The 26,542-nt window shown below is 40.7% G+C and overlaps 1 protein-coding gene across 1 annotated transcript in view; it reads right to left on the bottom strand.

Moving 5' to 3' along the window:
- Positions 1-26,542, bottom strand: part of NID2 (nidogen 2 (osteonidogen)) — a 99,378-nt gene that overhangs the window by 40,088 nt on the left and 32,748 nt on the right. Inside the window, exons 4-7 of the mRNA XM_006894374.1 lie at positions 22,060-22,793; positions 3,141-3,290; positions 2,519-2,764; positions 310-510 (exon numbers count right to left, since the gene is read on the bottom strand). Of these exons, the coding sequence (XP_006894436.1) occupies positions 310-510; positions 2,519-2,764; positions 3,141-3,290; positions 22,060-22,793 (1,331 nt within the window). The remainder of the gene's footprint in view (positions 1-309; positions 511-2,518; positions 2,765-3,140; positions 3,291-22,059; positions 22,794-26,542) is intronic.

Here is a 26,542-nt window from a genome sequence, read left to right as displayed (position 1 = left end):
GTGAAAGAAAGGAAGACCCCCGATAAGATGGATTTACACAGTGACTGCAGCAATGGGCTCTAGTGTGTCAGAGATGATGAGGACGCCACAGGACACGACAGAGTTCAGGTCTGTTGTTCATAGGGTTGCTAGGAGTTGTATCTGACAGCACCTAACACCAACAATGTGTGAATAAAAATAATAAAAGCTCACATTATGTGCCATTACTATTCTACAGACATTCCAAATATTAGTTCATTTAATTTTGATAATAAACTTCTGAAAGTGTGCGATCTCCATTTTACAGATGGAACAGCTGGTTGCACATACCTGAGTCAGAATAGTGGTAAAACTCCCTGTAGGGGGCAATGTGGGCCGTAAAATTTGCTGGGATATAAGGCACCTGGCCTTGAATGTCAGTCTTAATGCTCAGATAGTTTTCGGGGTCAAGCCCCTCACCAGTCTGAGTAATATGAAGCTTTTCATTTCCAGGTTGGAAGGTAATATCCATGTCATGGGTAAATGTAGCACCTGAGAAAAGAAAGAAAGTCATAACAAAATTATGAAAAGACTCTTTGTGTAAACAAATATCAGCACACCTTTTCTTCTCCTCACTTCTACTGTTGTTAGACATCGTGCCCAAGAGAGTATGTGATGGCCCATGCCATGTGCTCTCAGCCGCTAATTCATTCATCTTCAAAAAATGTTACTAAGGAATGTGCTCTCATCCTGCCTCATGTCACTCCTCTTTGTTGTAATTTGTTTTCTATGGGAAACAAAGCTGCTTTATTTAGCTTTAAAAAAAACTCATGACACCAGTTAAATTTTAACTTTACATAAACAACAAATAAACCATTTTTTTAGAATAAATAAAGTCTGTGCATTATTTAGGGAATACTTATTCAAAATTTTTTTATGGTTATGTGGAATGTAAATTTAACTAAGTAAACTATATTTTACCAATCTACTTTCAAAGCTGAATTTAAATCACAATAAAGCCAGCGGAGCTCTGGTGGTATAGTTCACAGGGAGTTCCACATTGGAAAACACCCTGAAGGGCCATCTGTGACCCTCAGAGTTCTGACTCCGTGGTAATGAACTGAGTTGAGTGGACGAAAGCCAAGATTTTATGATTGTCTATTGAATACTGCAGCTAGAAGGGAAAGCTCTTCCCACAGCACTTTATTTCCTCTGAAATACAAATAAATCCACCAGGAAACATATTTGTTCAGTCAAATGAGGAGCTGAAAAAAACCACGAAGTATCATATATACATTTCTATCAGAGGGTGGTCCTTGGACCAGCAGCATCAGCATCTCTTGGGATCTTGTAGAAAGCGAAGACTCGCAAATCTCATCTCAGGTTTACTAAATGAGAATTTGCAATTCAACAAAACTTCTGGGCAATTTGCATGCACTTGAAAATCTGAGAGGCATTGTTCTCTATATTATAAGTCAGTAACAGGAGGGACCTACGCTGTGTGGGCTTGATACAGGCCATGGTCTTTGCCATTACTTGTTATGCATCAGAGAGCTGGACAATGACTAGGGATGATGGAAGGAGAATTGATGCCTTTGAGTTGTGGTGCTGGAGAAGAGTATTGAATATATTATGGACTGCTAGGAGAAGAAACAGGTTCATCCTAGAAAGGGTGAGACCAGGCTGCTCCTTGGAGGTAAGGATTCTGAGGCTTTGTCTGGCATACTCTGGGCATATTGCAAGGAGGGACCAGTCCTTGGAGAGGGACATCATGCTTGAGAGAGTGGAGGGACAGCACAAGAGAGGATGACCTTCAATGAGATGGATTGATCCAGTGATGGGGGTAATTGGGATTGGTGTATCAGAGACAATAAGGTTGGCATAGAAAAGAGGGTTTAGGGCTGTCATACATAGAGTCATGACAAGTAGCAAGTGACTCGATGGCACGTAACAACAACAGGAGGGCATGGGGTTGAAGAAAGAGACAAGTCACCCTCTTTCCCATCAAGCCATCTCCCATTAACCAACTGTCATCATGTAAATTCTGGCTCAGACTCACTGTAATCCTATAGGACAGAGTAGAACTGCCCAGTAAGTTTTTCAAGTATGGAATTTTTACAGAAGTAGATTGATACATTTTTCTCTCATAGAGAAATTTCCAAGTTTTAAACATTCATCTTTTAGTTAACGTCCAAGTATTTGACCACTATGCCACCAAGGATCCTCAAAGTACACTAAAATTACCATTTTACACCTCTCTTTTATAGATACTTGAATGAGTCAAGCAAAACTAGATAAATTAGTTAGTTTCCACTCATAGGGTTGAGAGGCAACAAACATTCCAAAAGGAACCATCCTATTTCTCAAAGCAGTTTGGACAACATTCAGAAGAAATCACTCACTGTCAACTGCAAGGGCAAATCATCTGTCCCTTTTCCAGACAGGACACTATGGCTGTGCTGTGGCTCTAGAAGGTTACACAGGAAGCCTCCTTCATCATCAAGCCCAGATCCAAGGAGCTACACTGATGAGTATCAGCCCTCTTAGAATCCCTACTTACCAGTGATGCTGAAGCCATTCTCAGAGCCTGGTTTTTCTAAAGCAAAGAGCCAGCCAAACAGGCCTCCGATGGGCATGACGGGGAGCAGGGCCTGTGCCGCAGGCTGCGGGATGTGGCTGACCGCCGTGTAGGCTCTGCCATCATTTCCCACGATGTAAGCGTGCAGGTCCACGTTGGCGAAGTGCACCGGGGTTTGGCCTACGACGAGGTGGCCACTCACTTTCCCGTTGACTCGAACAGGTGCCCCTAAACAAGAGTGAACAGTCATCCTCGGTCATCCCACCACTAACTTCCTTCCAGGCATCTACTTTCACAAGCCGTTTTAACCAATTCCCAAACCAATCCATTATTCCTCTACGGAACAGAGGCCTGTGGTCTCTTTTCTTCTGTTTTCCCTCTCTTCCCTCAAATTTGGCTCTGATGAGCTTGGAAATGAGAGAAAAATTTCGGGATCACTACCAAATTGGAGAATCAACCCAAATATTTTCATTCCACACACATTTTTATTGTGCACGTACAACTTGCTAGCTCTCTAATCCAAGCAGCACGGTGCAGGGTCAGTAGCAGCTCCAGGAATGTGCACGGAACATCCCCGGACCCCCGCCACGCCAGCCCCAGTCACCTTCTGGCAGACAGTGCTTCCCGTTTCCGTAAAACCTGGACTGGCAATGGCAGCAGAAGCCAGTGTTGTAGTCCCTGCAGAAGGCGTGCTGGGAGCACTGTCTGTGGTTTTGTTCGCAGGTTTCCTTGCTGGCACCATTGTATGTGAAGACTGAAAAATAAAACAAACTCGTGTTAAAAGGACTAAGTGATTCCAGCCCCAGAGCTGCCAAGCTTCCTCACAGACATGACATCTGCTCCTATAAAATCAGTTTGGATTTGCTGTAAACAAATAGGTTTTGATGTTTAAGAGACAGGAATAACATTCAACTCAGGGGAATAAAATCGCTTTGTCTTCTGGCAAAGCAGTACTGCTTTACTGCTTCCCTGGAAGTTTATTTTCAAAGCTGGTGAAGCAAATCCCTATGTCAGGTTGAAATGCATGAAACTGACAGTTTTGAATATCAAAATGATAACACACTGTCACTGCTGCTGTTAGGTGCGATGACCCCGTGAACAGTAGACTAACCCATCCCCTGTCGTATGCCATTCTCATCACCCCCCCATCCAATGGAGTCCGTGTTACAGTCATGTGTCAATCCATCTCACTGAGGTTCTTCCTAGCTTTTGCCGACCCTTTACCTTTCCAAACATGCTGTCCTCCATCAGTAACTGAACCCTCATATAGCTTGTCTCACTATAAGGTGGAGTGGGAGTGAGAATCTCCCTAAAGGAAAAACTTTAAAGAATAGACCCACAGTTTGCATTATAGTTTATAAGTCAGGCTTAATGGTAGAAGACAGAGGAGAAGATTCATCAAAATGGATATTCAAAATTACACATTAAAAACACATAAGAACAGTACAGTAGTTTTTGAAATTTCCTTTATTGTTGCTTACAGATCCCTGAAGAGACAGCAACAGAGGGGTTTACAGGACAAATAGACAAACTTGACTCTAGTAGACTATCTGATTAGGGACCTAGTAAGAATCAATGTGAAATCCTTAACAAAAAGGACTTGTTAGGGTGACTATGACTCTCACAGAATTTCAAAGAAGTGATTGAGCTCTGGTGACCTAGTGACTAAGGAGTTGCATTTCCAATAACACGACAAGCAGTTCAAATCCCACAAGCTCCATGGGAGAAAGATGGGCCATTCCCTCCCATGCTATTTACAGCCTCTGAAAACCTGTTGAAGGGTTAGCGATGAGTCTGTCCAACTCAGTGGCAATGAATTGAAAGTTGAGGCCAAAATTAGAGGTTTCTGGGTAGCTCTAACGGATCAATAAAGGTTTCACCAGCCAATCTCTTAGTATCTCATGTTAAAAAGAGTGAAAATAATATAGCCATTTGTACTTGCAAAGAAACAGGAGAACTGAAGTAAATGCCATTGTCCAGAAAGGAAGGAGTCATTGAGGTAGGCATTGCAAATGACCAGGAGAGGAAGAGAGGGTGCTTTCTCCCAGAACACTGAAGCATGCCAACCCCAAGCATGGCCACAAGGTGGCAAAGTGGCTGCACACACCTCTACCTCCGGGTCTCTAGGGGCTGAAATTGGCTGACAGAATCCTAGTGTTAAACACTGGCTTAGTTTCAAGTGCCAGCTTCAAGGATGAAAGATACCTTACTTTTAGGATGCATTAAGTGGTAGCTGTGTTCCAAGACTAAGTTTGGATGAACGAAAGAGTGACGAGAAAGATCAATATTCACTTAATATTCCAGGAGAGAACAGAACCAAACAAATGGAGAAGATAGCGCAGCACATCGGTAAAGATGCATCTAGTAGAAATTCTGCTATCAGTAAATGACAATATAACAATAAAAGTTAACATTAAATAGTGCTTATTATATGGCAGGCAGCATTCTCTGAGTTTTATAGTTAACTCAATTTACAAAGCAGCCTAGGAAGAAGCAACAAAAGATACAAAGAAAAAGGAAAGAGATACTAAGGAATGACTTTGCCTGAGATTGGGATCTGAACGCAGGAAATCTGCCTACAGAATCCATGCTCTTACCTCCTACCCTCTAATACTTGACAGCACCTAACCACAAAAGCTAGATAATGAGAGCTGATCAGGTGTTTGGGTTAATCAATATTAACTTGAATAAGCAAAGTTTGAGTCATACTTCATAAATCAAGCTTAACGTAGAAGACCGAGGAGAAGATCCATCAAGATAGGTATTATGTTGTTGTTGTTGTTGTTGTTGTTATATGCTAACGAGTTGCCTCGACCCATAGGGACCCTATGCACAGCAGCTCTGAATCCTGCCCTGTTCTGAGCCAGTCTCACTAATTTCAACACACCAGCCCCCGTAGCCCTAGTTACGGTATCAGTCCATCTCATCCGAGGTCTTCCTCTCCTGTGCTGTTCCTCCATCCTTCCAAACACGAGGTCGTTCTCCAAGGATTGGTCTCTCCAGGCCACATGCCCAAAGTATGTAAGATAGACCTTAAAAAACCTAGCCTCCAAGGAGAACCTTGGTTTTCACTCTTTTCAAGACAGACCTATTTGTTTTCCTGTCAGTCCATGGTATGTTCAAGACTTTTCTCCAGCACCACAATTTGAATATATCAATTCTTCCTCTGTTATCCTTAGTCATTGTCCAGCTCTCTGATGCATAACAAGTAATTGTGAAGACTATGGCCTTGATTAGGTGTACCTTAGTCTCTAGACTGACATTGTTGCTTTTCAGCACTCTGCAGAGGTCCCTGACAGCAGATTTTTCCAGTGCAATTCGACTTTTGATTTCCTGACTGCTGGTGCTAATAGTGTCGATTGTGGAAGCTGTAATTGATAACGACCTCAATCTCTTCTCCATCTATCATGATGCTACCAATTGGCCCAGTGGTGAGGATCTTTTCTGGATATTGAGCTTCAATCCATATTGAAGACTATAGTCCTTGAGCTTCTGCAGCAAGTGTTTCAGGTCCTCTTCAGTTTCAGCAAGCAAAGTTGTGTCATCTGCATGAAGTAGGTTGTTGTCTTTCTTCAATCCTGATGCCACATTCCTCCTCATAAATCTCTGCTTCCCGAATGATCTGTTCTACATATAGATTGAAAAGGCATGGGGACAGATGCATCCCTGATACACTCCTTTCCTGATTTATATTATAGCGCATTAAAAATTAGAGCAGTACAAGAGCTTTTGAATAGTACTTTATGATGCTTACAGATCTTGAAGAAGCAACGAAGTATTTTTCAGGATAAACAGATGAACTTGATTCCAGTGGAATATCTGATTAGGAACCTAGTTAAAATCGAGTTATGGACTCAAGATTTGGCATATGGTCTTGATGACTCAGTTGAGAAATTCCATTTTGATAAAAATAGAAAATCAGGCATAATATTGAACATTTCTAATAGTAAAAGTTCAAGGCAGGAAAGAAAGTGTGGATGATGATTAAAAATAGGATAACTGTTACTGCATGGGAATGATATACGTGTCTATAACTCATTTAAAATTTCAGGGAGGATTTTGTGTAAAAAAGAAAAGAATGTTACTTGAGGGTGTCAAGAACTTGGTTTTTTCCAGCTCGGAAAGTGACAAACAGGTGAGGCTGAGGGACTGAAGCAGGCTGGCTCACAGCTGCATGTCAGGAAGGGTGACTGATGTAGGGGGCTCCTCAAGGGGCAAACTGCTCCCCAGAACTCTTCTTAGAACAGGAAAGGGGGAAATGCTCTAAAACACAACCTCAAAACCTGCTCAGGTGGGTTTGCAGACCCTTCAGCCTCCTCCTCTCTAAAATCAGAATGACAACCTCTTCCTCCTCATCTGCATTTGCCTCCAATTGTATTTCCTCTTAAAGCACATCTGAGCATCAAGTTAAAAGGCAATTCCATGCAGGACTAAAGGGTATTACTTTTAGGAAATCCAGGCAAAAAGAAAACTAAAAATCCCCACACTGTTCTGCCCTACAAGAAGCCCTGGTAGCACGGTGCCTGGTTACTAAACCAAAATTTCTGTAGTTCAAACTCACCAGCCACATCTTAGATGAACAATGTGGCAATTTGCTTCTGTGAAGACTGCAGTCTTTACAGAAGATTCTGTCCTTTGGCGTCACTAAGTGTCAGAATAGACCTGAGGGCACTCTGCATTCTGCTGTCTGAAGTTAAAAAAGTACATTTGGATTGCAACCCCTCAACTTCAGTATTTTGCGAAGGTGTATTTTTTTCACTCAATTTCTATTCCAGGAGGAACGTCTATTCCCTCGGGAGCAGGGCAAGACTTGGAATGCTGGAGACACTATGCTGTTGTTGTTGTTGTTGTTGTGTGTCATCAAGTTGGAATGGACCCATAGCAGACCCTCTGGTGGGTTTTCAGAGGCAGTTAATAGCACAGGAGGAGATGACCCACCCTTCTCCTGCAGAGAAGCTGGTGGATTCGAACCGTATGCCTTCAGGATAGCAAGACAACTTCTTGCCACTAGGTCATAATACTCCCTAGAGACACTATAGATATGGAGAATTGGATGAATTTAACAGAAAAAAAAAACTAAAAAATTGTCATAGCTTTCTATGGTAAAGAGAAATACAATAGTGCAGTTGGCAACTTACAAATGCAATTTGTGGAAACATAAGTCAATTGGAATACAGAGTGCATTTTTCTACAAACATTCAATAAATGAAATTTGGGCTACCAAGAAAGGGTTTTATGATGCTGAAACTGTAATTTTGATGGGTCAAGTATCTCTTGGTAAGCTGGGCTATAAATCAAGGTAACTGTTTTGAGTAAATAGTATTCTCAGGAAAGAACTTTACTGAGCTCACTCTTCCAGCCATAGATAAGGAGAGAAATTCCTCACCCAGCAGGAGGAATTTAGGGCTGGCTTTATAATCCCTCTTCCACCCACTGCTCTGCTCCTACCCCTCCTCCATACACATGCACACACTGATTTGCACACTTACACTTCAAAAGCATGTTAGTGAAAGGCAAATGTCCCTACAAATTTCATTCCACTCATTAAACAATTCACGGGATGTTTATGGAAAACTCGGTGTAGGCCTGGCACCAGTCTAGAAGCAGGGAATGAAAAAAAGAAAAAGTTCTGTCCTGAAGCTTAATTCTCCAAGCCAGCAGTCCACAAACAAGTAAATTATTTGGATGATGTTAAGAGTAGGGAAGGAAAAGGCCGAAGGAGTAGGGGCACTCAGCTTTCTTGAATGGTGATCACCAGGGATGATTTTAGAGCAGAGAAATGAAGGAGGTAATGGTGGCTGAGTGGAGACAGCCTCACTGTGTCAGGTAAGGGGAGGTAATGGTGGCTGGGTGGGGACAGCCTCACCATGTCAGGTAAGGGGAGGTAATGGTCACTGAGTGGAGACAGCCTCACTGTATCAGGTAAGGGGAGGTAATGGCAGCTGAGTGGAGAAAGCCTCACCGTGTCAGGTAAGGCGAGGTAATGGTGGCCGGGTGGAGACAGTCTCACCGTGTCAGGTAAGGGGAGGTAATGGTCACTGAGTGGAGACAGCCTCACCGTGTCGGGTAAAGGGAGGTAATGGTGGCTGGATGGAGAGAGCCTCACTGTGTCAGGCAAGGCACACCTGGTGCATGAGAGGAACAGAAGGAGCTGGAGGATGGACTAGAAGGCAGAGAAGTGCTTTTGGTTAGTTCTCATACAAGCCTGGCAAGTCCTTGCAAGGATTTTGGCTTTAGCATTAGTCAGAGGGGAAGCTGCTAAAGAGTTTAGAGCCGCAGAGGGACACGACTTAGGATAAATCCAGACAATGCAACCAGAGACTCTTTAGAGGCAAGGACAGTGAAACTTGGCCTCACTAACTTCAGGCATATTTTCAGGAGGAACCACTCCTTAGAAAGAGACTTCATGGTGGCAAAGGTAGAGGGTCAGCAAAAGAGAGGAAGACCTTCAACAAGACAGACTGGTACATGACAGAGATTGTGAGAATGGTGCAGGACAGCAAGGTTCAGATCTGGATTCACATGCTCGCTATGAGTCATAGTCTACTCAACTGCACATAAAAACAATAACAGTCTTCAGTATTTTACATATGAAATGCTTCACTAAAACAGCTCAATATGAATTGTTTTTTTTTTTTATTTTGTCACTTTGAGAAATCCCAAGTGTGTCCGTTGCTTTTGTTTTTATTTTTTATGTGTGAATTTAACGACTGTTGTTAGGTGGTGTTGAGTTCGACTCCTAACAATCTTATAAACAACAGTTATGAAACTTGTCCAACCCTGTTCCATCCTCACAATCTCTGACATATTCAAGTACATAGCGGCAGTGACTGTGTCAACCTCCATGGCTGAGTGACTTCCTTTCCTTCACTGTCCCTCCACCTTTCCAATCATGATGTCCTTCTCCAAAGAATAGCCTCTCCTAGCAACTAGCCCAAACTACGTGAGACAAAACCTCATCATCTTTGCCTCCAAGGGGCACTCAAGCTGCATCCTCTCTGAGATGTAGCTGTTTGTTCTTCTGGAAATCCATGGGGTATTCAGCATTCTTCTCCAACACTGACTACACTTATATCTCAATTGCCTTTACATTTCTAACAAGTAGTCATTAATATGATTTTGGCTGAAAGTACACTTGTAGTAAGAAGTAATGAGAACATACTTGTCCACACATATTGTCGTTTCTGACTTGCAACCCTATGTTACATTGTAGAGGAGGAAGCTAGTGGAACTTAAACCATTGGAACCAGTAGGTGCTAAGCACATTCAAAGAGAGTTAGAGCTGGAGTCTATGCAACCAGGCTCTTGCAACTGGCATTGTAGTGGCCACAATGGGGTATCTGCAGTCTGTGCTGGATTTCTTAAAGAGCCTAGGCTCGTGGGGATGGGCAGCTGGATGCGACCAATGAGCTGGCCTTACTCATTTAAAGTCTGATAATATGTTGAGACCGTTTCGATCCCAAGACCTCTAATTATTCACTTTACTGGATAAAACTATGTGTGGGATGTCATGCAAGAGTGTTAACTATCCTGAGGGAAACTTCAGAGGGAACCAGCTACTACTATCTGGTTCATTTAGTTTTTCAATTTGCCTCATTTCTTTTCTTGACCCTGGAGGCTTACGTGTGTGTGTGTGTGTGTGTGTGTGTGTGTGTGTATTTTTTTAAATGTAATCCATTTGATGACTGCCAGGTCATAATTAAACTGTATTCTGGTGATGCCCCCCCCCCAAAAAAAAAAGATCAATCCAAGTAAAGCTGGTACACTGATAGTAAGAAGTGGTGATAAAAAGGATGAGAAGGTTTAAGGATAGGAGAGTAAGAAGGGTGATCACATTCTTTGTGGGGGAACACTGAAAGGGCAGAGCTGGTTTCACTGAGATAGGGAAGCCTGCGGAGGTGCAGGTCTGTAGCAGATTAGACTGCAGCTGGAAGGCATCAAGGAAGTTCCACCCTAGCTTTGACAGGAACTGAGACCCCCTGCATGGTACCACTCAGCTCTTTAGAGGCAAGCGGAGTTCCCCCTCCAGAATTCCAGTGACGTGGGATGCCTAAATGTAAATTCCCAGGACCCACTTTCGACCTACCAATTTCAGTTCTTTATTAGTGGATCCCTGAGTTTCTGCATTTTAGAGATTTTTCAAATTATTCTGATGCCCACTGATGTTGATATGGAACTCAGGATGTTCACAAGCTTCTCGTCTATGAGCTAGGGATTGCTCATTAAAGTAGTCAGTGAATTTAACATGATCAATTAGCAGCAGCTCCAGGGGTACGGAGGATTTCAAGGAATAATCATTCCTGGTCAGGGTGAAGGCCTTCACAGGGCTGGGTCCACAAGAAAGCAATGTAAAGACCGTCTTGTGTTGGGAACCAGCATCAGGCAACCCATTAATCAATGTGAAAAAGGATTTACCTAATAAGGTTTATTCTTAGATATTTTATCTTTCTATAGAAGGTGGCCACTACGAAAGGTATTGGTTGCTTGGTTGCTTGATTTCCTTTCTCAGAGTTGTCCTCATTACTGCAGAGAAACCCAACTGATATTTGTGTATTGTTCTTGTACCTTGCCACTTTGCTAAATCCTTCTACTAATTCCAGTAATATCTTGTGGAATCTTTCTGATTTTCTGTCTACTGTATAATTTTATCTATGAAAAAAAGATAGCCACTCTTCCTTTCCAATTTGGGTACCTTTTACTTCACTTACTTATTATATTGCTCTAGTTAAGACTTCAAGTACAATATTGAACAAGAGTAGTAATAAATGACATTCTTGTTTCATTGCTTTTCTCAAATTAAGTGTTTTACATTTTTCTCTGCTGAAAAATATACCGGTTGTTGGGTTTTTGTACATTAATTAGATTGAGCAATTTCCCTTCTGTTCCTATTTTGTTGAAAGTGTTTTGTCAGGAAAGGGTGTTGAATTTTATCAGATGCCTTTTCTGTGCCAACTGAAACAATCAAGTGGTTCTTATCCTTTGTTTTAGTCTCAGAGATTCCACTAATTTCTATTAGATCTGTAAGTCTTGTCTTTTTTCATAATTTTGAATGTTGTTCTACATTTTTTTCCTCCCACTCCTAAAAACTTCTAGTATGATCAATGACATTGGCAGTAGTAGCCAGGTACTATGATGTTCTTCTGATCTCAGGCTAGTGGAGGCTATGGTTCATGTCCTAGGACCGAATTATTTGAGTCTTTGATTTTCTTCACTCTTCTTTGTTCAAATGGGATGACACCATTAGTTGTATCTTACATGCCAGTTTGCAAGCTTAAGACCCAGTCACTACACACTAAATGAAGAGGTTCAGAATTGTCTTTATCATCTATGTTATTTATTGTTGGCAGAATTTTGTTAACAATTTTTTATCTATATTCAATGAAAGATACTGTTCTGTTACCTCATTTCCATGTATTTTTCCTTTATTCTTTCTGCTATTCATTTCTAGTTTTATAGCATTATGATTAAAAAAGATGCTTTGTGTTCAATAATTTTTATTTTATTGAAGTTGTTTTCTAGTATAAACTATGGTCTATTGTGGAGAATAATCCCTATGTATTGTATGTTGTTTTGTTAGGTGCCATCAAGTCAACTTTGACTCATAGTGACTCTATGAACAATGGCTCTGAAACCCTGTCCTATCCTGAGCCAACTTCACCGTCTCTGACACATCTGACCCCAGTGCCACAGTCAACGTGTCAATCCATCTCATCCAGGATTTTCCTCTTCTGTGCTGACTCTCTACCCTTCCTAGCATGATGTCTTTCTCCTGGCAACATGTTCAATGTATGTGAGACAGAGTTTCAAAATCTTTGCCTCCAACTAACAAACTGGTTTCATCCTCTCCAGGACAGACTTATTTGTTCTCTTGGTGATCCATAGTATAGTCAATACTCATCTCCAGCATCGCAATTCAAAGGCATAGATTTTTTTCTGTCAGTTTTTGTAATGGGGAAGTATCTTTGCATGTTGCTACTCTAGATACAACTATGTTTGCTTGTTTATCATTTGCTTTTTTGGGTATAGTACTTGTCTGTCAGATGGCAGACGAAAGTGGAACTCCTAAATTAAGACACAGTAGGAAGAAGAATTGGCCACTGACTTCTAGAATAATAGACCTTTGAAAACCCTATGAATATGACTGGACAGCAGGTTATATTTAAGTCTTTTGTCTTCCTTATCAGGTTACAATTTTTCTCTCAGGAAAGTTTCCCATCTCTTTATTTTGCTCATTTGTTTGAGCCATATTATCCCATTTCTGCATATGATTCATTATTGACTGCTGTCTTCAACGCATTGTTGTTGCTATGTGCCATCAAGTCACCTGCAACTCATAGCAACCCTAGGTATAATAGCTATGAACTCTGCTCTATTCTAAGCCAATCTTACTGTCTCTGACACACCTACCCTTATTACTCCAGTTACTGTGTCAATCCATTTTATTCAGGGTCTTCCTCTCCTGCACTGTCCCTCCACCCTTCCAAGCATTATGTCATTCTCCAAGGACTGGTCCCTTCTGGCCTTGTCCCCAAAGTAGGTGAGACAGAGCTTCAAAATCCTTGCCTCCAAAACACAGTCTTGTGTCACTTTCTCCAGGATAAACCCATTTGTTCTCTTGGCAGTCTATGTTATGTTCAATATTCTTCTCTAGCACCACAACTAAAAGGCATCCATTCTTCTGTCAACTCCAGTCATTGTGCTCTTTAGCAATTTGTAGAGGTCCCTGATAGCAGACTTCCCCAGAATAATCTGTCTTTTGATTTCTTGACTGCTGGTACCAAGAGTGTTGATTGTAGAGCTAAGCTAGCTGAAATGGTTAACAACCTCAATCTCTTCTCCATCTATCATGGTGCAGCCATTTGGCCTAGTGGTGAGAATCTTTGTCCTCTTGATGTTGAGCTTTAGTCCATATTGAAGACTACAGTCTTCGACCTTCTACAGCAAATGCTTCAGGTACTCCTCAGTTTCAGCAAACAAGTTTGTGTCATCGGCATAATGTAGGTTGTTGACGAGCCTTTCTCCACTCCTGATACCACATTCCTCCTCACAAAGCCCAGGATCCCAAATTATCTGTCCACGTATAGATTGGAAAGTGCATGCCTGATGTACACTCTTCCTGATTTTGAAACATATAATGTTTTCTTGCTCTGTTCTGAGGCATTAAAATACTGAATTATTTAAGTGTAAATACCCATAGGAATTGTTTAGGTGTGGAAGTGTGTATTATTGAAACTATGTGGACATTAGATGAGTTTAGTCAGGTAGGGAAACTCTAGACTCCATTCCAGGATCCTCTACTTTTCCAGAGCCACCCATCCAAATAGTCAAGGACTACTGTAGGTGAGGCTGGAAGTCTTTTGTTTAAGTTAATCAGGACCTGGTGGACGGACCTTTGTATTTAAAATTCAGTTGAGCCCTGACTCAGTCTCCAGTTTAGAGGCTCATGTGTGAAGTAGTTGGATTCTAGAGGGTAGGTTCTCCTGTATTGGTTTAAAGTGGGTGTAAACTGCTTGGTTGGTTGTAATGTTTTGTTTTTTTATTTATTCACAATCATGTGTGAGCTGATTGGATTTACTGGTTTTAGCTAACAATCAGCTGTGGGCTAGAAGCCTATTTATTGTTTTTTGTTTTTTGTGTTTTTTTTTAAGTTTTATTATTTTTGTGTGCGTGTACCCTCAAATCAGATCTGACTGGTACAGGAGGAGATTGTCCCTCCTTCCCCGCAGAGCATCTGGTGGATTCGAACCGTGCACCTCTGGGACGTATTTATTGTTTTAAATCAGTCAGGACCTGATGTTAACTGTGCTCGAGAACACTCTTCTAAATGCTATATCCCAGGTCTGCCAGTTTGCTGTACTGAGGTAAGTTGGGGTTATGTTGAACACTGTGCCACTGGCGTGTCAAATGCCATAGTGGTTACCCATGGTGGACAGTGTTTGGTGGAGCTCCCAAATTAAGACAGACTTGGAAGCAAGATTGGAATCCACCTCCTAAACAACATGCCTCTGGAAACTTTATGAACATTAGAAAAATGACAATAGTTCTAGAAAGGTTTCAGATCTTTTGTTCATAGGGTTGCTATGAGTCGTGCTCGACTCAATAGCACCAGCAACAACAACCGCCTCAGGTGAGTATTTCAGTACTTATTTTCTGGTTCCCTCTATGGTCATCTTGATCCCTAGTGACCCTGCACACATTCCTCTACATTTCTTCCTGAAATTTAATTCTTATTGTGCTAACCTTGCTTTATTCGGCATGTCTCTGGCTTAACCTTCAATCTTGTTGTTTTTTTCCCAGAAACACTTAAGTACAAAGTATCTTTGTCTCCATGATGTTGCCTTCTTACTGAGTTTTTGTCAGAAAAGGGTGTTGAATTCCTCACCTGGGAATGTTTACTTTGTCTGGAAAGGGCCATGCTGTGCTGGGTACTTACAGTCCCTAAGTCTCCTTACTCAATCTTTTCATTTAGTTTCTCCTTGCATTTGGTGTTTGATCTAATTTTTCATCCTTCTGTCTGTTGTTCTGGGTGTCCAGTCTATCACCTATTTGTGGCTCAGTTGGTTTTCTGGTTCTTTGCTTCAAGGTTTCTGTGTGACTCAACTGCCATCCATCTTGGTCTGTTCTTAGAGCCTCTACTTTGAGAAACACAGGTTTTACCCCAAATTCTCCTCTCCCTTATGCTCTTTCACACGGGCCAGATCCTCCAGGGTGCACAGTATATCAGGGAATTTTTGTCACAGAAAGTCACAGCAGTAATATAAAGAGAAGCTGGCTGCTATCTTTGTGTTACAGCAGTTGGCAAATGCTGGGTATTCTTGATGACATTCACTGATTAACAGATTAATTAATTAATTAAGGTTGAGTAGCTGCCCATGGAATTTTAACACAAGTATTTAAGAAAATCTCATGTCTTTTTTTCTCATTCATTCCCACCCCACCTCTCCATTCTTCATTCTTCTTATACTGTTAATGAAAAGGAAATATTGAGGATATACCAAAAGATAAAAAAGCAAATGCTCCCCCAAAGTTCTTAAGATTCATTCTCATCAAGAGTTTGAAACAAAGATGGAAAACTTCTTTGCACTTGTTCTGACCCATCCTCTAATTTTCTTTTTTTTCCCCAGAAACACTTAAGCACTTGTCTTCAGCCCTTGGCCCTCCTGACCTCCTACACGAAGGGCTCTAACCCAGCCAAAGGGGAAATGGGCAGACTCATGGTATAAACTGATTTCACAGTGAGGACACAAAGGGGGTCAGAGCGCCCTGTGAGTAGAGCAGGGGAGTAATTTTTTCCACATGCTCCCATGGCAGCTAAAGTGACTTTTACAGCAATTTTCACTGCAAAAGTATAAAAAGGAACCAAAAAGATCATGATGAACACAGTTAATGTCACTGGAATGAGTATGTGAAGATTGTTGAAATATCAAATTTTATATTAAATATAAATTTACTACAATAAAAAAAGAAAAGAAAAAGAACCTAAATATTTACTGCAAGACAGAGTTGTAAGACTGTGTAAGAATGATAGACTAGTAAAATTAAGCAGAGACCACAACCGAGTTTAAAATTTAAAAGTCATATATGCTTTTGCTTCTTATTTTTATATTTAACATTTGATGTCTGTGTGCGCAGGACAAGGATGCTGGCTAGGCACACATTACTAGGACCCTGGGGTGATGGTGACATTAATAGACTTTCTCCACTTTTGATGGAGGAGTTGAGCCACCCACTACTAACATGTTTCTCTATGCAGATATATCCCCAAGTATGAGGGGCCCTCACATCCATACACCCTCAGCAACCTGGAGGAGAACCCAGAACTGATGCTTTCACCCCTAGAGGAGAGTATTAGGCAGAAGACTCTGCTCACATTCATCCCAAGGTAGAAACCCCGTGATCAACACATTATTATAGACCTTCAGAAGCCAACAGATGAGTTGGACATAGCAAATTTCTACTATGGGCTTCACAAACAGAAGCATTAAGATCTCAATATGGAATCTGATATGACTGCCTAGGGAGTCCTGAATGCCAGGTATTCCTCCACACTCTAAGTCATCATGCAGACTGAGGTTAAATTAAGCTTCCTGGAAATCAGTCTTATATAGGCAATGTCTCACCCTAGTCATCTGAAGCTCTCTGAGAACTACCTCTTTACCTTTCCGCTCTATGTATGTCTCTGTCTCTCTTTTGCTCCACTGACATCCCTCTCCTCCAGGGAGATATGTTCTATGTTTTCCCTCCTTTAACTCATATTTTTACCTGAAACTCTGGTTTCAAAGCCCTTCTCTTTCACAAGGACTTGCCTGATAGCAATCACAAACACATAGATATTATTTCTTACTCATTTTACCCCTTTCTCTAATTAATTCTTGACTTACTATATGTGATAATTGGAATTATGCGTCATCTTGGTTGGCCATGATATGATTCTCTGGTTTGAAAGTTATGATGTAGGTCTCTCACATGATGAGATCTTCTAGGAGTAGCCAATCAATTGATAGGGAGTCGCTTCATGGGTGTTGCCTGTATCCAATATACCCAATATATATGGATCTCTTGGTAAAACTCTTCAGTGTTTTGCTTAATCTGGATTCTGCATATGGCTTATCATCATCTGAATTTTGATTCTTCAAACTTGAGCCAGTAGCCTGCCATAGTGTCTAACTTAGATTTGTCAGCTAATGTAGCCTGTCATCTGAACTGATAATCTGGGGCTCATCAGCACCTGAAGCTACATGAATCAGGAGAAGCCTCCAAACTAGCATCTGATCCATGAGCTTGGCTGACCTTGCCAGACCCTCCAAAAACAACTACCTTGTGAAACATTTCATTGAGATAACTTTCTACATATACAGCTTCACTGGTTTTAATTCTCTGTAAAACTCACCTGAAGACACTTTCATTAAGTCTTGGTCTATCACACACTAGCTACATAAACTCAGAGAAGTTACTTGTTATATCTGGGCTTTAGTTGCCTTCTCTGTAAAATGAGAACCATAATATATATCTCATAGGGCTAACTCAAGGTTGAAAGGTGATAATGTAATTTAAAACAAAGCTCCCACATAGAATAACATAAATGGCAGAGCCCAGATCCACTAGCACCTAGTTCAGAGAAGGATACATAGCAGATATTCAAATAATTTTTTGGCAAGACAGCAAAACGAATGGATCTCTGAAGAGAAACAAGACACTCAGGTAAAGGATGCTTACACATCCACAAAACTACTGGTTCTGTGGTCTATCTAAAGAAAAAAAATCACTGCCATTAAGTCAACTCTAACTTGTAGAGACCATCACATTTCCAAGGTTGTAAATCATAATGAAGAAGACGGCTCATTTTTCTCCCCCACAGTGTTACTGGTGAATTAAAACAATCAGAAGCTCAGAGTCTTTCGGTTAACAGCACAACTTACTATGGACTAGGCCACCAGAGATCCCTTGTGGTCATTGTTGTTGCTGTTGTTATGTGCCATGAGGTTGCCTGCAACTCATCGCAACCCTATGTATAACAGCTCTGAACTCTGCTCTATCCTGTATAGAAACAGAAAAAAAGTATATATTTAAGGCTAGAAGTAGGGTGGGACAGGAATATTTTGTGGGCTATAGACATGATCTGAAAAGAATAGAAATTTCAGAACCAAGAGGATGTTCTATAAAAAGAGCAAAGCACTTCTTAAATTACAAGAAGATTCATTATACTTTATTTAGAACTATTCCACAAGTTTCAACTTCCCTTAATAAAAATAGGAAAAAATATGCTAAATAAAAACGTGAAAAATTGGAAGGGGGGGAATCTGAAAAAAAAAAAGGAATTGTCTGTATTGTAATTAATGTTATGGGAACAAAATATTTATGAATAAAGATGATAGGGGGGGAAAGGTAAAGCTTCTCAAACAGAAAGAGGAGGCAGGGATATTTTCAGGACCATTGAGTAAATCTTACTGCAATAGCTTAGTTTAGCAAGGTGACTACGATGAAGCTTACAAGGAAAAGGAAGACTTATTCAGCATGCTACTTTCCACAGTATGTTGTTGTATACCTTCAAGTCACAACTGACCCATAGCTGACCCTCCAATGGATTTTCAGAGGCATTAGATCACACAGGAGGAGACTGCCTATCTTTCTCCCTAGGAGCATCTGGTGGATTCGAACTTTGAGCCTTCAGGTTGGCAGCATAGCTCCTTACCACTAGACCACCAGAGCTCCACCTTCCAAGATATATTTCCAAAGTATATCTTATTTTAAAGCCTGGAAGCAGGAGCGGCATCCACTTCCGAAATGGCTTGCCTCTGGAAATTCTATATACGAACAGTGCTCAGGCCTTTCGTTCATAGGGTCACTATGAGTCATCTATGACTTGACGGCACCTAACAATAACAACAATCTTATTTTAATTCTTACAAAAACTAAATGAAGTCTGCATTTTCTCCAGTTTATAGCCAAAGAAAGGAAGGGTCAAATATAGTATATATCTATCTAGCTCTAACTCATAGCAGAACTGGAAATCAAATCCAAATCTATTTCATGCAAAAAACTCACTTTTTCTTACTAAGTTAGCAGAAAAACCATTCAGGATGCTTCATGACTAGGCAGTTAGTAGGCAATTTTCTGAGTGTGTCCCTGCCACCTCTGTCCTAACTTTCCCACAGTTAATGTATTTTACGGACATGCCTGTTTGAGTGCAATTGTTATGCTTGAAAATATAAGGCACTGCCCCTTGAAAGTAACTTAACAATTTTAGCATCCTATATGTCACTCAGTCTCCCTAAAGCTTGAAATGAAAATAGGGACTTGCTTTCATATTTTCTCTTTCTAATTTCTAATCTGATGTTTGCTGTTTACTTTATTCAGAGTACAAAGATCTTTTCTAGTTATATCTTGCCTATATATGTTAGGATATTAACTAACCTTTTCACATGCCTCTTGTAATTTTCAAGATTTTGGTCCTAGATCCCATTCACCAGCTGACATAGTTCATGTTCCCCAAGGGTTACAGCTGTCACCTTCTGTTCTCTGTGACCAACTCCCCAAGCTTCCTCTATATTAATCCAATGACCTCAACCTCTCACAGCTCAAAGCAGGGCACAAGGCCCCTTCTTAACTCATTAATAAATTACTCCCTGGATCTGCTTTTTAATATTTGCAAACTCTTTCCAGGGCAAGAAACCAAAATCCACAAATGAAACTACTACTCAGGAATGCATCATTGCCTTAAGATCCCTTGGCTGAACATTTTTGATCCTTAACTTTAAAGTTTCCTCATCTATGAGGGGCTCATCCTGAAATGGACTTGAATATGAGAAATTGTCAGGATGGTGCAGGATAGGACAAGGTTCAGATCTGTTGTCCATAAGGTCACTATGAGTTCTAGTCAATTCAACACAACAACATACTGAAAATTCAGAAGATTGCCAGAGGAGTCAGAAGGTTCTTATATAGTTCAATAAAATCGTATCTCCAACTTTACAGAAATGCTGGCCCACAAGTCACAATTAAAACTATCTAGTAAGTAAATGTGTCACTTTCCATGCAGCCAACCTCCTATTCCCACCGTTTTAAGTCTTCTAAAAGTGTAATGCTTTGTTTTTGTTATGTGCCATCGAGTAACCTGCAACTCATAGTGACCCTATGTATAATAGTTCTGAACCCTGCCATATCCTGAGTCATCTAATTCATATTACCCCAGTTACTGTGTCAATCCATCTCCTCGAGGGTATTTCCTGTGCTGTCCTTCCACCCTTCCAAGCATGGTGTCATTCTCCAAGGACTGGTCCCGCCTGGCCATGTGTCCAAAATATGTGAGGTGGAGCTTTAAAACCCTTGACTCCAAGGAGAAACTTGGTTTCACTCTCTCCAGTACAGACTTGTTTGTTTTGTTGGTGGTCCACAATATGTTCAATATTCTATTGACAACCAACTAGTGTCTGGGAGGTACAGACAGATTCGGCTATTAACCAACCAGATGTGCCTCATAAGAAAATCTGGTGATCTGTTCCTAAAATATCAGTCATTGGCCCACCTACAGAGCACACAAAGAGCTGCTACAAGCTAGAATTGACTTGATAGCAACTGGCTTGGCTAATGTAGACATTGATCTAATAGCATCATATATATCATTTCATTCAGTCCCCCTTACAAATTCACGTGACATCACCTAGCTGGTGAGTGGCAGTCAGGATTCAAACTTAACTGTGACAAGATGCTCTCCTAGTCAAAACTTCAGTCACAAAATGTTTTCTTCCCTTCTTCAAGGAAATTGAGTACCACAGCCAAAGAACCCAGAATAGTCTTTGTTGGTTTGGCATGTTTTTGGATGAGAAGAGAAATGGTTAAAAAAACAAGGGTTTTTCTTTGTTTGTTTTTTTTTTAAAAAGAGGTTCTGAAGTCCATCTTCATCTCTGACCTTTTCTCCTGGGAGAGGTCAGTAAAGCAGTGCTCAGTTTCTCCTTTATATTTTTAAAACCCTAACTGGGAAAGGAAAAAACAGACAACACAAATCTCATGTGGGTTCTGTGACTAGGTTAATTAAGCACCACTTCAAATGGCATTCTCTCAGTATCTCACTCTTTGCCTCAACTCCAATGAGTCATGGAATGAGGACAGGCCTCCAGGGAGGTGAATACCACAGCTGCATGGCCATGAACTAGAAATTACAACAGACACAGGATTCTAGTTCTTCTTCCCCCCATGGGCTCTCCACTCCCACATACCAAAAAGAAAGGAAAACAAAACTATCACTAGAGCCATCAGGTGCTCAAGGAATGCCATCTAACCGAGTGAGAAGCTGGCATGTCCATCTGAGCAGGCACAACTAGTCACTTAAAACTAAAGTGCTAAGTCCTCCTCCATCAAAGAAAGAACAAATCTGTCCTAAAAATGGTACAGCCAGAATGCTGCTTAGATGGGAGGAAGGTGAGATTGTTCCACATATTTTAGACATGTTATCAAGAGCAACTAGTCCCTTTAAAAGGATGCCATTCCTGGTAGAAGATCAACTGAAAAGACGAAGACCCCCAAGGAGAGGTCTTGACAGTGGTTGCAGCAATGAACTCAATTGTGAGGATGATGCAGGTTCCGAATGTTTCTTCTGTTGTACCTAAGCTGTTATGAGTATGAGCTAATGCAACAGCACTTAACAGCAAAGCCCTCCATCACTGTATGTGTATGAACTGCGCCTTGGCTGAGCTTTTAAAATGCCCTACTCTATTCTCCTACTCTATTCTTTCTGTTTATCACAAGCAATGCTGTGATTCCCCACCTACTTTATGAAACAATGTTTTAAAAACCCAAAACACATTATTAATAGTCAAGACTTTCAAAACAAAATATGCTTGCCAAGATTTGTTTGGCCAAGGAAATTTACTATCTCTCTTAAAACACAGGATTTAAGGATCAGTTCCAATTCTCTTTTTGCTAAACTTTTCACCTACTCACCATTTGAGAGAAAAATCCTGACTCTACACAAAGCCAGCATCTTAACATCAGACTCTCAGCACCCAGTGTTCAAATCCACTTACCCTCACTGTTGGGACTGATGTCTTCCACTCCGAACACAAACCTCTGGCCACTCTGTGGTGGAGTGTGATCTGGTGAGAGACGATGTGAATGAACAGCTTCCCCTTCAGGATGAGCTGGAGGAACATCCATTTCTGAAGTCACTGCCCCTCCATCGGGGTAGGGCTGGATGTGTGCATTTCCATGGTATGTCAGTTGGCCTTCCTGGGAGGAATCCAGTGAATCTCTGCCTAACTCTGGTAAAACTGGCCTTCTTGTTTCTATATGTTCAGAAGGCTGAACTTGGCTACTTAAACTTGAAAAATCTGTCTTTCCATGAGGTACCTCCTCTTTAGTTTGATGATTCTGGGTGCTAGATTGTGTTTCGGGGTTGAAATATCTAGGTGTTGGATGAGGGGTACCCACATCAGAGTCTGGTGGAGACAGATCACCTCCTGAAGGCCTTGAGCCAGCATTCATGTGGAAGGAAACGTCAATAGAGCCGTGGCCATTCCCTGTCTCCTCTGGTTCACTCGGGGGGTATTCAGCTTTCTCTTCATTCTCATCATAATAGTCCAGATTGTCTTCAGTATAGTCACTTTCCAGAGCTGCAGTATAGCTGAAGGAATAGTCCAGTGAAGTCAAAGCGTGGTCTCGGGAAAGGTGCTTTCCAGCGATGGCTGGCCTGACATTTTCCAGTGGAAAGGTGCTGCCGATATGAAAAGCCCACACGCCAGGAATTCCCACGTTGCTTAGTCTAAACAAAGAGAGAACAGCTCATTGTAACAAAAGTGCCCATACACCCACTTTCCTATGAGGTGGAATAGTTTCTTTTGAACCATAAAACTATTACAATTTAATTCAGATATAAAATAAAATCAGACTCTGTGGTATCTAAAGCAATGATGCTAGAATATTGTCTAATGTTTAAATTTGGAGACAGGAGTGGCATCCACTTCCTGTTTCCTCTAGAAATTCTATGTATGACCTTTGAGAAAAGACGATAGTTATAGAAATGCTTCAGGTCTTTCATTCATAGGGTTGCTATGAGTCATGCTCAACTCCATGACAATCTACAACAACAATGTTTAAATGGTTGGCAGCTAAGTGGAAAATCAGTAATTTAAACCTGCCAGGACAAAGATCTACGAGTTGGCTTTTTTAAAAGACTATAGCTATGGTAGCTCTCTGAGGCAGTTCTATTCTGTTCTCCTTTCAGTCTTTCAATTATCCAAGTGATCAATTCTAGAATACATAATGTAGTTTTAATATAGCAATTTATTACTCTTCTTCTTATATACAAAATATTACACTCCAAGTCTGCTATCCAATGAAACTTCCAGTCAGCGAAGAATTAGTTAACGGCTACACACACACACACACACACACACACACACACACACACACACACACAATCATTCTCATTGAATCACTCCACCTCATAGCAATCTTCCACTGAATTTCATTTTAGGTAAGTATCCGTATAGTCATGATGGATTTCTACAATAATGATCATTTCCAATATAATTCTGAGAAAATTTCTTTTGCTAAACTTTTCACCTACTCATCATTTGAGAGAAAAATCTTGACTCTTCACAAAGCCAGCATCTTAACAACGGAATCTTAGCACCCAGTGTTTGAATCCACTTACACTCAGTGTTGGGACTGACATTGTCTTCCACTCTGAACACAAACCTCTGATACACACATATATGTTTATGTGTTCTTAATGTAATGTGCCATCGAGTTGCCTGTGACTCACACTGACCCTATGTACAACAGCTCTGAACCCTGCCATATCCTTAGTCAGACTCACTGACTCTGACATACCTACCAGCATTACCCCAGTTACCATGTCAATACATCTCATCTAGGGTCTTCCTTTCCTGCACTGTCACCCTTCCAATCATGACGTCTTTCTCCAGGGACTTGTCCCTACTGGACATATGCCCAATGTATGTGGCACAGAGCTTCAAGATCCTTGCTTCCAAGGAGAAACTTGGATGTCACCCTTTCCAGCATGGACTTATTTATTCTCTTGATGGTCCATGGTATGTTCAATACTCTTCTCCAGCACCACAACTCAAATTCTTCTTCTGTCATTCCTTACTCATTGTCCAGCTCTCTGATACATAGCAAGTAACTGCTAAGACCAAGGCCTGGATCAGGCACATCTTAGTTTCTAGAATGACATCATTGCTCTTTAGCACTTTGGAGAGGTCTTGGACAGCAGAATTCCTCAATGCAATTCATCTTTTTATCTCCTGACTGCTGATGCCAAGAGTATTTGTTGACTATAGAGCCAAGCAAGATGAAATTAACAACCTCAGTCTCTTCTCCAGGTATCATGATGCTACCAATGGGACCGGTGATAATAATCTTTATCTTCTTGATATTGACCTGCAATCTATATTAAAGACTACAGTCCTTGACCTTCTGCAGCAAATACTTCAGGTCCTCCTCAGTTTCAGCAAGCAAGGTTGTGTTGTCTGCATATCATAGATTGTTGATGTGTCTTTCTCCAATCCTGATGCCACATTCCTCCTCATAAATTCCAGTCTTCTGAATGATCTGTTCCATGTACAGACTGAAAATGTAAGGAGACAGGATGCATTCCTGATGTACTCTTTTCCTGATTTTGAGCCATGCTGTTTTACTTTGTTTATTCTCACCACTGCTTCCTAGTCCAAGTATAGGCTTTGCATGAGCACAAACAAGTGTTCTGGAATTCCCATTCTTCTCAAGGTTAGCCAAAATTTGTTATGATTCACACTATCAAGGGCCTTTATACAGTCAATGAAACACAGATTCCTCTGGTACTCTTTGCTTTCAGTCAAAATCCATCTAACATTGGCTATGGTATCCCTGGTGCCATAGCCTCTTCTAAACCCGGCTTGCTTTTTGGCAGTTCTCTGTAAATATACTGTTCCAGTCATTTTTGGATAATCTATAGCAGGATTTTTTTGCTTACATGTGGTATCAGCGATATTGTTCAATAATTTCCACATTCGGTCAGGTTACCTTTTTTGGGAAGGAATAAATACCTATCTCTTCCAGTCAGTTGGCCAGGTAGTTGTCCTCCAGATTTCTTGGAAGAACCTGGTAACCATGTCCTGGGGGCTTCTATTTGTTGAAATATGACAATTGGTATTCCACCAATACTGGGGGCTTTTGCCCCCCAAATTCCTTCAAAAGCAGCTTGAACTTCCTCTTTCATCAACATTGCCTCTTGATCATATGTTTTTTCATGAAATTCTTTTGTGCCAGCAGTTCTTTTTGGTATCTTTGTGAGTACCAAAAAGAGTGAATCTGTGTACTCCTTTCATGTTCTTTCAATGTTTCCTGCTTCATTCAATATTCTGACCATAGAATTTTTAAGTATTGCAACTTGAGGCTTGAATTTGTTCTTCAGTTTATATATATATATTTGCTGTTGTTCCTACAGCTGTAGTTCATTCCTTTCATTAAAGCAGAGCACAGAAAGTAAAACTGTGATTCTTTGTGAATTTGCTAAATTCATAAAAATCAGGTCCATAAAAATTAACGTTGGTGTTTCTGGCAAGCAAATAAGGAAAACTAGAACAGATAAGAAAATCCCAAGAACTGAAGACAACTGAGTTAATATCATATTAAAGGTGTTACAGCTGTGAAATTTCTTCTTGAAGTTAGAAATTTTTAAAAAAATGATAAAAAAGTTTCAGAGAGCAGGAAAACACAAATTATAACAGATGAAAGCTGAGGAAAATAACCTTCTAATTATAAAATATTGCCCTGGTTTTTGCCATTGTGCACAATGAGAAAATAATCAGTTTGGATTTATTTTAAAATCCAAGGTCATTTGGAAGTCAGTTAAGAAAAAAAGATTTATTTCTGAGAAACAAGTATAAGACTACAAACTGGGATGACAACATTTTCATTTTCTTGTTTATTAGTAAGGGTGAATGAAAACGCACGTAAAACATGTAGTACAGGGCTTTCTATGTTGTAAAATTCAGTAGCTACTATCCTCTCCTCCAGGAAACAGAAAAGTATAAACTGGAAAATGTACATGTATGTGTTCCTATTTAAGTCTATAGAAAAAGTTATGACAAACACACTAAATTATATAATTAATAACATTTAACTGTAACTCTACTGATGATTTGAAGTAGAGCTCATGGATAGATTTTACTTTTATACTACATTCTGTGTTGTATTTTATAGTAAGAATGAACTTCACCAAAGAAAAATTCTTTGTTGTTATGTGCCATCGAGTCATTTACGACTCATATCGACCCTATGTACAACAGCCCTAAACTCCGCTCTGTCCTGTGCCAATCACACTGCCTCTGGCACACCCATCCCGATTACCCCAGTCACTGAATCAATCCACCTCACAGAGGGTCTTCCCCTCCTGCACTGTCCCTCCACCCTCCCAAGCATGATGTCCCTCTCCAAGGACATGTCCCTCCTTACAACATGTCCAAAGTATGTCAGATGAAGCCCCAGAATCCTTGCCTCCAAAGA

This window comes from Elephantulus edwardii, unplaced genomic scaffold, assembly GCF_000299155.1.
Source record: "Elephantulus edwardii isolate Elephantulus edwardi_28Jun2011 unplaced genomic scaffold, EleEdw1.0 scaffold00140, whole genome shotgun sequence".
Classification (NCBI taxonomy): Eukaryota; Metazoa; Chordata; class Mammalia; order Macroscelidea; family Macroscelididae; genus Elephantulus; species Elephantulus edwardii.
This window is presented reverse-complemented; position numbering and strand designations above follow the sequence as displayed.